The 10930-nt window shown below is 53.6% G+C and overlaps 2 protein-coding genes across 2 annotated transcripts; one reads left to right on the plus strand and one right to left on the minus strand.

The window, feature by feature from the left end:
• Positions 1 to 3492: 3492 nt before the first annotated feature.
• Positions 3493 to 7330, minus strand: TIMM17B (translocase of inner mitochondrial membrane 17B). Its single transcript, XM_004281961.4, has 6 exons — positions 7192 to 7330; positions 6316 to 6415; positions 5203 to 5266; positions 4153 to 4281; positions 3956 to 4066; positions 3493 to 3865 (listed from the first exon to the last, which is right to left on the minus strand). The coding sequence occupies exons 1-6, from the start codon at positions 7215 to 7217 to the stop codon at positions 3777 to 3779; spliced, it is 519 nt and encodes a 172-aa protein (XP_004282009.1). The 5' UTR covers positions 7218 to 7330; the 3' UTR covers positions 3493 to 3776.
• Positions 7331 to 7396: 66 nt separating this feature from the next.
• On the plus strand, positions 7397 to 10919 carry PQBP1 (polyglutamine binding protein 1). Its single transcript, XM_004281956.4, has 7 exons — positions 7397 to 7554; positions 7953 to 8037; positions 9392 to 9503; positions 9700 to 9812; positions 9994 to 10278; positions 10471 to 10534; positions 10705 to 10919. The coding sequence occupies exons 2-7, from the start codon at positions 7971 to 7973 to the stop codon at positions 10859 to 10861; spliced, it is 798 nt and encodes a 265-aa protein (XP_004282004.1). The 5' UTR covers positions 7397 to 7554; positions 7953 to 7970; the 3' UTR covers positions 10862 to 10919.
• The last annotated feature ends 11 nt before the right edge of the window (positions 10920 to 10930 follow it).

Below are 10930 nucleotides of genomic sequence, written 5' to 3' on the forward strand. Positions count from 1 at the left end.
ATAAAAATAAATAAATTTATAAAAAAAATAGTTCACACCATCCATGAAAACCTTCAAGTAACACCCATAATTAGGATGGATAATGTGTTGTCCCGGAAATCATGTTGCAAGTGACCTCTGAAACTCTATACACCGTAAATAAGACTATAAATCCCAGCTTTGCCATTTTCAGGCAGTATAACCATGGGCAAGTTGCTTTACCTTTTTGTGCTTTCAGTTTCCTCATATGTATAATGAGCGTAAGGAAAGGAAGGTTCCTCTGTCACCTCCGAAGTGATCACTGGCATATCCGAAGTGATCACAGGCTTGCAGGTAATCTGATGACACTGCAGATCCCCTGGAGATGGCCCCGATCGGTCAGTTCCAGAGGTTGGCCCTAAATGGGCTCCTTGAGATGGTTGCCAGGTCCCAACATCAGAGCGTAGATCTCTAAAGGTGTATCCCTGGGGAAGGCAGCCCTCCCACCCCCCTGGAGGACCTGGGATGGTAGGGGTGGAGCTATGAGGGCTGTCCTGCCCAGCCAGGTCCTGTTATCCAACTGCCACTAAGAGAACAGGGGAAATGAGAACACTCAGACCAGCAACTCAGAGTAAGGTATGCACCCAACTCTTCTGTCTTACTTTCTCTCTCTCTCCCACTTCTCTTTTTCTTTCTCTGCCCCTCAGCTTCTCTCTTTTTTTCTTTGCTATCTCTGTCTCTCCCAATATGTCTCTATCTCCTCACTTTCATTCCCTCTTTTCCCTTTTTTTTAATGTGTACTGCTTTTTCTCTTGGTATCTGTTTCTCTGCATCTCCATTTCTCCTTTGATGTCTCTGTAAACTGGCTATCTGTCTCTTTCCCTATCTTTTCTCTCTGTCTTTGATTTCCCCTTGTCTCTCTCCCCAGCCTCTCAGGGTCTCTGCCTGAGGAAGTGGACAAAGGGGTTTCCCCACTCCACTGTCAGGGCTGGAACCTCTTGCTCTTCTCTGATTCTGTCCACCTCTCTAACCCTCCTCATCCACCAAATATCTTCCCTTCCCCACCGCGTGCAGACAGGTGGATGGCAAACTCCAGGACTCAGGGAGGGTGAGAGTCACCAGCCAGAGAAATCAAAGCAGAGAGATGAGGAAGAAGAGCTGAGAGACAGATCAAGACATAGAGGCAGAGTTGGGGCTCAGGCGAGGAGGGAGACCGGAAGGAAGAACCTGAGGGAGAGCTACTGAAATCCTTATGAGAGAGAAAGAGAGAGAATGCAGTTTGGGCATCTCTCTGCCTCTCTGAGGCCAGTGAGCTGGAGGGTAAGTGGGCAGGCAGCCTGAGGAGGCCTGGCCTGACAACCCTTGTCGGTTCAGCCCCTCAAACCAGCTCAGAACTCTACACCGCCACCTCACCTTCTCTCCCGCCTTGGCCTCCACTTTGACGCTGAGGGTCTTCCCACCTGCATTTCTGACCCTCAAACAGCTCCTTCTTGCTCCTTTTCCTGTCTCTGCCCTTTCTCCTCGTCTCTGTCTCTTTTCCTTTATTTCTTATATGTCTCTCTGCCTCTCTATGTGTCCATTAGTGTCTCTATGTCCCTGTGTATGTCCCTCAATTCCTATTTCTCTCGCCATCTGTTTGTTTCACTCTTGCCTTCTCCGTCTCCTGCCTTTTCTGGGTCTCCGCAATCCCCCCCACCCCCGGTGGAAACCATCCGGGGTCTGACCCCACATTCCCTTCTTCTGGGAAGAGCAGCAGGCCCGCGGTCAGGTCAGGGGGCGGGGCCTGAGGACTCGCCCTGGACCCAACTCCCCCCAACTCCGGAGACCTGCACGACACCGGACGCCTCAGCCCCACCTCGGAGCCGGGTGACGCCGCGGCAGCTAGGCTCCCACGAAGCCCCACCACCACTCGATGCCGCTCTACAACTCTCAGCCGAAGCCCAGGCCTCCGCTACTAAACCCAGTACTGGTCCCGCCCGGCCCAGCCAGCAGCCCCAGGAGCCAGAGCACAAGGCCCTGAACTTCACCATGAACCGTTCCACGGCCCCACGGCTCCAACAGCCTTCCAGACCCGGAGACCTCGAGCGGGGTCCCAAAGGTGGGAGGAGGGCGGGGCGCCCGAGCATTTGAGGTTCCCGAAGCGGCGGGACCTTAAGGAGCAGGAGAGGGCGGGGTCTGAAGACGGGAAGAGGTAGGGTCTAGAGGCTTCTGAGGGCGGGAAACCTGGGCCTGCAGGAGGCTTAGAGGGCAGGGCTGAAAGATAGGGAGGGGGTGGACCTGGGGGCGGGGCCTGGAGACAAAGGGTCTGTGAACAGCACAGCAGCCTGAGGTGGGCAGAACCTGAGGGCTCAAGGAAGGAAAAGGCTCAGGAGAGCTAGCGGGCCTATGTTTGATAGGAGCAGGGTGGGGTCTGGAAACGCAGCGGGGATGGGGCCTGGAGGTGAGGAAGGGCGCGGCCTAGGTGTACCGAATGGGCGGGACCAAAGGAAGTGGCCTGGAAATACAAGGGTTGCAGCCTGGGATACCCAGGGTCTGACTGGCATCCCGGTCCTACCCAGGCAAGTGTGTTGCTGCTGCTGGCGTGGCCATGGAGTCGGCAAGTTCGAGGCCAGGGCCCTGCTGGGGCACTGAGAGAGCTGTGTGCACGGGGCCTGCTACGTGCGCCTGGCACTGAGTCCATCAATCAGCGTTGCAGTTCTACTACCTCCGAGGACCACTAGGACCTCGTTGGGGCCTTCGGAGGCCTGAGAACTCCGCATTTGCATCCCCAGGGAGCGAGTTTGTATGAGAAGGCATTTCCACCTCTTTGCAATGGCTTGCATAAAAGGGACAGTTGGTGTGTCTCCCATGAGGCCACCTGCACCCCCGTGGAGGCGTCTGCCCCACACATGTAGGTGTTTGCATGCAAGAGACAGTGTTTGGAGCCGATGTCCATCCGAGAAAATCTCTCTCCCATAACCCCCACTCCACCCCCAAAACGAAACCTCATCCGGTACCCTTAAATACTGACAACCCTGAGCATCGCAGAGCAGAAATCTCTCTGTAGTGCAGAAGAGAAGATTAAGGGTACCGTCTTCAAGGAAGCTGGGTCTCCCCGACCCCTACTTCCATCCCAGGTCCCTGGTGAGGCCACATGGAGGGGGAATTATCTTCACAAATGGGGTGACTGGTATTCAGAAAGACAGAGTTCACTGTGAGGTCAGATTTCCCAGTCTTTGCAATGGGGACATGGGGGAGAGGGGTCAGAGGTGCCGCATGCTGAACCACCCCTCTACCCCAGCAATCCTGTGTTCACTCATTTCTTTCCCAAGCCTGTTCCTCTTCCGTCTGCTTGTGATTCAACACTTGGCCCCCTTATTCATGTACTATTCACATCTGGATTCATTCCCCCTCCTACACATTCATCCCACAAACCTTTACTAGAGCCCACTCTCTGTGGGACTCCAAATCCTAGGGCTCCCAAGTCCCTGAAGAGGGCTCTACCCCTTGTCCTAGTGAGCAGCTCCAATGGGTGGCTCAAGGAGTACATACATAGGCATTTCAAAACTGGCTTTAAATACTGATCAGGGCGCCATGCAAAGGGACTGGGGTGAGAGCTTGTTACATATGAGTGGGGGCTGGGGTGCCTGAGAGAGAAGGGACCCACCCATCAGGGCAGCTGGGGTGCCCCACCCCCAACCTGGGATAAGGGAACAGAGTAGAGGCCCTCTCTGGAGGGTCCCAGGGCCAACCGGGAGCCAGCCCTCCCTTCGAGGTAGATCATCGCGGAGGGAACCAAGGAGGAGCTCCCACGGTGGCGATGACAGGCGGTCACTTCCTCAGTGGTATTGCTGATAGCTGGGGTAGCCTGGGGCTGGGGTACCCTCCTTAGGGGGCAGCTGGCTGGGGTCCTCCAGGAATGGGGGTGCTGGAGCAGGGAGAATTGGATAAAGATGAGTGGAGGAGGCAAGGCAGAGCATTTCCCACCTCTCCCTGGCCAGCTTCACCAGGAACTCACCATTGCGGAACTGCTGGGCAGTGTAGCGAGTGAGGAGGATGCCAACACCCTCGATGAGGGCCAACAGAATGCCTCCCATCATTGCTGAGCCCACCATGGCCAATGGGCCACCTGGAGGAATGAGGAGGCACAGGGAGACAGGTGAGAGCAGGCAGAACAGGGTGGAAGGGGCTGGGGCCTGGGGATGGGGCACTCACTGCGGGCAGCCAGCACAGCCCCGGTCAATGCTCCACTGGTGATGGAGTTCCAGGGATCTTCCTTGCCCCGCAGCCGCACCAGACCGCAGTCGATGGTGGAGAACAGGCCCCCCCACACTGCGAAGCTACCTGTTGAGGGACCACAGCCTAATTAGTGTTTGTGGGGAATCCCCAGAATATACGGCTCAGGGTCCAGGGACTCCCAAGGCTTGAATGCTCTGGCAAAGAACGGGGGGAAAAACCCAGAGGCAAAGGCAGATGGCAAACTCCTAGGGGAGAGCCCCCATCTGTCTCTGTGGTAGCTCCTTCAATCTGTCTGTAATTGCCATCGGCACTCCTTTCACCTTCACAGGGGGCTGACAAGTATTTTACGGGCAGATTTATCTGCTTCTATATGGCTTTTTTCTTGGCCCCGCCATGCACTCATTCCTCTCAGTTCTCTGACCAGGGATTGAACCTGGGTGACGGCAATGAAAGCCCGGAATCCTAACCACCAGGCCACCAGGGAACTCCCTTCTATATGGCTTTTAACAGAGCAACTTTGATCTTTGTAACTACCACACAGAACTGGAATTCTGACCTTGGTTTCAGGGAGAAGGAAAGGGGTTAGCAAAGCCAGTTAACAATACAATAGTTAAAATGTTTACTCAAGTCTTACTGTGTGCCAGGACCTGATCTACACACTGCATGTTACTTGACTTCTGAAAATTTATATTAGTTAATACTATCAAAGCGCTTAACAGAGCAACCAGCACTTAGTAAGTACTACCTAAGTTACATAAATTACAGAACTTATTGTTTTGTCATCCCCATGTTGCAGATGAGGTTCAGAGAGGTTAAGCCACTAGCCCAAGATCACACAGCAGGGAAGAGCCAGGGCCTGGATTTAAACTCCAGAACTCACCCATATGAAATTGCTGGGAAACGTCACTCCCCCAGGAAGTCCCAGGCAGAGGTGGGACTAGAATCTGGACCCCCAACTTGCAGTCTAGACTCAAAGGAGCAACCAGCTCAACTCTGTTATCACATCTGTCTCCCCAAACCTCTCACCTCCAATCTGAGGGGCTCGGATCCTCACAGCGTTGACACTGCCTCTCATTCGGTGCCGAATTCCCTGGAGGAAAGTGAGGAGGAAGGGAATCAGAGCCCGGTTGAGGCCACTGGCAGACAAGGTTTCTAGCTTTTAAGAGAGGGATGGGGGCAGGAAACCTGGTGGGGTATCAGGGGTAGAGATGTCGGGAAGGGGCCAAGAACTAGGGGGCTGGGGAGCACCCCAATATAGGTGCTCTAAGAGCTGGGATGAGAAATCATTCATTCATTCATTACTTAGCACCTATGTGCCAGGCACCATGCTGTGTGCAGGGATACAGCAGTAAACAAGGTAGACCTGGCCCCTACGCTCTCAGAGCTCACATTATAGTGGGGGAGACAGATCCTAAATAAGGGTACAGATAAGACAGCTTCAGACAGCAATAAGAACGCTAGAGGAAATAGGAAAAAGAGCTATGACAGTGGCTGAAGGGTCAGGAAAGACCTCTTTAAGGAGGGGGGCATTTATGCTGAGACCTTGAGGATAAGAGGGAGAAACCTGGACAAACATCCAGGAAAGAGAGCTCCAGGAGATGAGGGGAGGGACAGGGCTAGACAGAGAAATTACAGAGACCTTGACAAATGCATGGCATTTAAAGTCATGACATTTGATGAGGTCTCCCAGGAAGGGGAGGGGGGTTGTCAGAGATAGAGAGTGAGAGAGAGAGGGAATAGATTACGTTAAATTAAAAGCATTTTCTCAGCTTTAAGGCTGTCCTCCTCCTGCCAATTAAACTCCTGTCACTTCCCTCTATCCAGGCTTCCAACCCAGAATCTGCCTCTAGGTAAAATCTGACTGGCTTTGCACACACACATTTAGGTTTTGGTGATGACCCTTTTGACATCACAGCATTTCCACAGAGGAGCTCCAGTTGGGTGGGGGGTGAGGGGCAGAGGTCATGTTTGCAGTTCCTCCAAACTTCCAGATCCTGGAGCCAGGCCTGGCATATAGTAGGTGAGCAGGCACCAGAATGAATAAGTGCATGTGACTGGCAGCTCCAAGCAGTTTTCAGAACAGTATCCCATGTGGGCAGGGCAGGACCCCCGCGCCACCCAGGGAAGGCCAGGACTCACGACAGGGGCATTGCGGAAGCCCTTAATGGCCTGGAAGACTCCACCGCCGATAACACCCATAGTGAAGGCGCCACCGCAATCATCCACAATTCGCCATGGGCTGCAAGCGGGAAGGGGAGGATGGGGTTAATGTGAGCCCTCCCTCTTGCCATGTCACAATGACTCTTTCCAACTGGGAGAGACTAAGTCACCCAAATGGGAAGCAGAATTTCAGATAATAGATTATTCTCCCCCTCATTTAAGCAAGAAATAGTGCGAAGGAGGGAAAATATTAGTCTTTGCCCTGTCCGCCCCTCCCCTTCGCAGCCAACCAAGAAATCAACCGCTTTACTACTATCAATGATTAAATGAATTGATAACAAGCAAAGAGTTGGCAAGTTTAAATAAGCGCTACAGAAGTGTTAAGCTAGCACTGTTACTAAAGCAGAACGGGCTCGCACCCCCCTTTCCCACAATGAGCACGTCCAACCAAGCCACGCCCTCTTTTTTTTTTTTTAAACCCGTACAACTGGGAAAAACCAATCGCAGACCGGGGGGATGATCCAGCACCGCTCAATACCGCACCACCCCCTCGGCTGGAATGGATTCGACCAGCGTGTCTTTTCGTTAACAAAGAGACTGGGAGGTACGAAGGCAAGGGAAACGTGGAGTGGTTCGTCCTTGCACCGCACCTTCTCCTTTAGGCACACAGTTGTGGCCCCTCTTAACGGAGCCCGAGTAGGAGGAAGGGGAGGGGAGCAGAAGGAGACAACAAACGTCTAAGAGTCTCCCGAGTCTGGGACGTGGCGCTGTGTGGCCGATGCCTCCCCCGCCCGCCTCCCACCGCTGGCCGTGGCGCCCCAGCAACAGTCCCGAGGCCTGCGCCCCTCGCCGTACCAAGGCTCCCGAGCGTACTCCTCCATGGCGCCGGCGTCCGGCCGCGCAGTCTGACTAAACCGTGGGCGGGCCACGCCCCCACCGTAAATGCACACAGGCGTTCGAGCTTTCCACCTATTCCAGGGCAATGATTGGGTCGTTTCACCAGAAGAAGTCAGACCAAGGGGCACTCTCATTGGCCAGCCAAGTTTGTGTCATCCTTTCGCCGCAGCCTGAGCTTAGCCCAGTTTCCTCCAGGCTCGGAGGGAGAGGACCCCGTTCTGGGGTTTGGGAGAAGAGAGTCGTGTAGTCCTGGCACTCATAGAAGCGACGAGAGAGAGACGGCCAGTCTGTCAGCTTTCCACTATCCGCGTGACTGTATTGGTAATGTCGGGGTGGGCGCATTTTTTGGAGCTGGAGGTGTTGCACTCTGCTCCCCCATCCCAGCGCCTTGGTTCCTTCCACCCGGTAGTCTTCGGGGGAAGTTGGGTGAGCCCATTTCTGGGGCGAGGGGCAGCCGCGTTTGGCCCCTGTGGCAGTGGGCGGAGCCTGGGCCTGGGAGAGGAACCCGGTCCTGGAGCACCCGGCCCGGGAGAGGAGGGTTGGTGAGAGTTTTGGTGATATTGCCATTTATCCCTTCCACCTTTTAGCGTAGGGTCTTTCGCCCAGCTCCTAGTGTAGGTGGGGGTCCAGATGAGTACTTGCTGAGGGGAGGCGCTTGGTTACAAGATCAGATTCAGTCCTCATCTGAGCTGTTTTTTGGTCTGTCTGTTCTTCCCTAGGTCTGTCTGCTATCCGCTATGCCGCTGCCCGTTGCGCTGCAGACCCGCTTGGCCAAGAGAGGCATTCTCAAACATCTGGAGCCCGGTGAGAGAGCTAAGAGCAGATAGGCCTACCAGTGTGGCAGGCTTGACAGGCACTTTGTTGTTGATACTGCCACTTGATACCTAGCATGGACCTACTTCGCACCAAGCAGTGGGGTGGCAGGCATTTCATTGTTAACAATGCGTATTCCTGACACCCATTCCTACCGTATGAGGAGGCGGGTGGGGACGGGGAATAGACATTTCATCCTTAATAATACTGACAGTTGACGTGTATTTTTGGGTCTTCTATATCCCAAGTTTAATCCATCTATCAATCCCTGGAAGTGGTTACAAATTATCTAATAGTAAGGATAGTAACAGTTGACAGAAGCTGACATCTACCGCAGCCTCCTGTGGGCCAAGCACAGTGGCAGGATGCTAATACTTTGCTCTTTACCATACTAATAGATAACATTATTTTAGACCTACTGTGGAGCCAGGCACTGTGCTGGTGATATATACCTTATTGTTCACCGTATCAATAGCTGACATGTATTTTGGGTCTACTTGAAGTGTCATACACATTATGGTGAACAGTATATAAAATAATGATAGGATCTATCATTTCAGTCTACTGTGCTGCTGTTGCTAGTATTTCTACCTTATTGTAAGTAATAGCAAAAGCTGGCATCTAGTTTGGGCTAGGGTGTTCCAGGTACTGGAAAACTCATCATATTTTCACTTTATTGATAAGTGACATCTATTACAAGCCTGTTGTGTGCCAAGCATAGATCTTTGGTTAATAATACTGATAATGATCATTGATATGACATTTACTTTAAGGCTGTTGGTACCAGGCCCTGTGCTGATTGTATATATCTTACTAACAATACCGATGATTATAGCTGACATCTATTTTGGGCCTGTTGTGTGACAGGCACTCTGCTGTTGCTGACATATACATTTCATTGTTAGCTATAGGTGAAATCTATGCTAGACCTATGGAGGTCCAGGTACTCATACACCTTTTTCATTCTGTTGATAGTAACTGACAACAGTTATAGGCCTCAGGAACTGAATAGATTCAGAGAAGCGTTTGGATAAATCCCTTGCTATCCAAACTTGCTAGTCAATATACCGGAGTCAGAAACCTCATATTCGCCAAGCCAGATAAGTTCAGGTAACATTATGTCATATCTGAACCCAGAAACAGAACAGATTTGGGTAAATTTTTTGGTAAATCCTAATATTCAGATACTTGGATTTGGAATGTGAGCAATATTTTTTAGGGCACTTGAGACCTGGCACACACACGTGGTCCATGTGAATGTGAGTGTGTCTCCCCAGGCCCTGACTGCAGGATGGGGATCCCTCTGGTCCTTACTGCTGTCCTCCTTTCCTCCTTGTCCTGCCAGAACCGGAGGAAGAGATCATTGCCGAGGACTATGATGATGATCCTGTGGACTATGAGGCTACCCGGTTGGAGGGCCTGCCACCAAGCTGGTACAAGGTGTTTGACCCTTCCTGGTGAGTCTGGGGATGCAGCGGGGTGGGCTGGGGGCAAATGGGGGCCACAAAGGAAGACATCTGGGGGTCCCTCCCTGTAGGGTCCTGGCATGGGGCAGGTACAGGCAGAGATCGGGGAGACGAGAGTTGAGGCTACAAGGAGAGGATATCTGTGCTGACATTCCTTCTCTCCCTCCCTCCCTCCACTGCCCTGCAGCGGGCTCCCTTACTACTGGAATGTGGACACAGACCTTGTGTCCTGGCTGTCCCCACATGATCCCAACTCCGTTGTTTCCAAATCTGCCAAGAAGCTCAGGAGCAGTAATGCAGGTGAGTTGGCAGATACAAGGGTGCCTCGAGTGTTCTTGCAGTTCTCCAGGAGGGGTCAGGTAAAAGACCAGGGCGGGTAAGACCAGGCAGACCCAGCCCCAGGCAAAGGAGGCTGTTGAAGGCAGAGGCTGCTGGGTCCTGAGGTGGGAGGAGGAAGGTCACAAGGCTTTCGTGTCCCCAGATGCTGAGGAGAAGTTGGATCGGAGCCATGAGAAATCGGACCGGGGCCACGAGAAATCGGACCGAGGTCACGAGAAGTCGGAACGCGGCCATGAGAAGTCAGAACGGAGCCATGAGAAGTCTGACAGAGACCGGGAGCGTGGTTATGACAAGGTGGACAGAGAGAGAGAGCGGGACAGGGATCGGGACCGGGACCGCGGGTATGACAAGGTGGACCGGGAAGAGGGCAAAGAACGGCGCCACCATCGCCGGGAGGAGCTGGCTCCCTACCCCAAGAGCAAGAAGGGTAAGCTGGGGTGAGGCAACGGGGGCACCAGGGGGGCACAGTGTAAGGAAGCCCTCGCTTGGCTTCACACGAGTGCCTGAGCCTGGGGCCTGGCAGCCTCAGGCTCCATTTCTTCTGGGGATGGGAGAGCTCGGTGATCGGGGACTCCTTGTGCCCCCGTCGAAGACCCCACTCTGCCACCTACTTCCGCAGTGGCAAGCCGGAAGGATGAAGAATTAGACCCCATGGACCCCAGTTCGTACTCAGATGCACCCCGGTAATTGACCACCCCTCGAGAGCCCTTCCTTTTTCCCCTTGACTCACTGCACCGCTGACTGTTCCTTTCTTCCTGTCTCCTTTCCCCCTTTGTCAGTTGTGGGTGGGTGGGAGGTGCCTGCCACAGTACACATATTATACATTCCCGCCCCCGCCCCTTGTCACCCCCAGGGGCACGTGGTCAACAGGACTCCCCAAGCGGAATGAGGCCAAGACGGGTGCAGACACGACAGCAGCCGGGCCCCTCTTCCAGCAGCGCCCTTACCCATCCCCGGGGGCTGTGCTCCGGGCCAATGCCGAGGCCTCCCGAACCAAGCAGCAGGACTGAACCTTCCCCAGCCCGGCCCACCCTGGGGTTCTTAATAAAAGCTTTTCGGTGGATCATGCCCACGAGACC

The sequence above is a fragment of the Orcinus orca genome, chromosome X, assembly GCF_937001465.1.
Source record: "Orcinus orca chromosome X, mOrcOrc1.1, whole genome shotgun sequence".
Lineage (NCBI taxonomy): Eukaryota > Metazoa > Chordata > Mammalia > Artiodactyla > Delphinidae > Orcinus > Orcinus orca.

What these genes read in the sequence shown, in the direction of transcription:
- TIMM17B (XM_004281961.4), bottom strand. Translation starts at nt 7,217, where the DNA reads ATGGAGGAGTACGCTCGGGAGCCTTG. An exon ending in GCTTCCGCAATGCCCCTGTC is followed by an intron (nt 5,267 to 6,315) that starts GTGAGTCCTGGC and finishes ACTTTCCTCCAG; the next exon opens with GGAATTCGGCACCGAATGAG. An exon ending in CCGAGCCCCTCAGATTGGAG is followed by an intron (nt 4,282 to 5,202) that starts GTGAGAGGTTTG and finishes GTCCCTCAACAG; the next exon opens with GTAGCTTCGCAGTGTGGGGG.
- PQBP1 (XM_004281956.4), top strand. Translation starts at nt 7,971, where the DNA reads ATGCCGCTGCCCGTTGCGCTGCAGACCCGCTTGGCCAAGAGAGGCATT. An exon ending in GCTCAGGAGCAGTAATGCAG is followed by an intron (nt 9,813 to 9,993) that starts GTGAGTTGGCAG and finishes TCGTGTCCCCAG; the next exon opens with ATGCTGAGGAGAAGTTGGAT. An exon ending in CTACCCCAAGAGCAAGAAGG is followed by an intron (nt 10,279 to 10,470) that starts GTAAGCTGGGGT and finishes CTACTTCCGCAG; the next exon opens with TGGCAAGCCGGAAGGATGAA.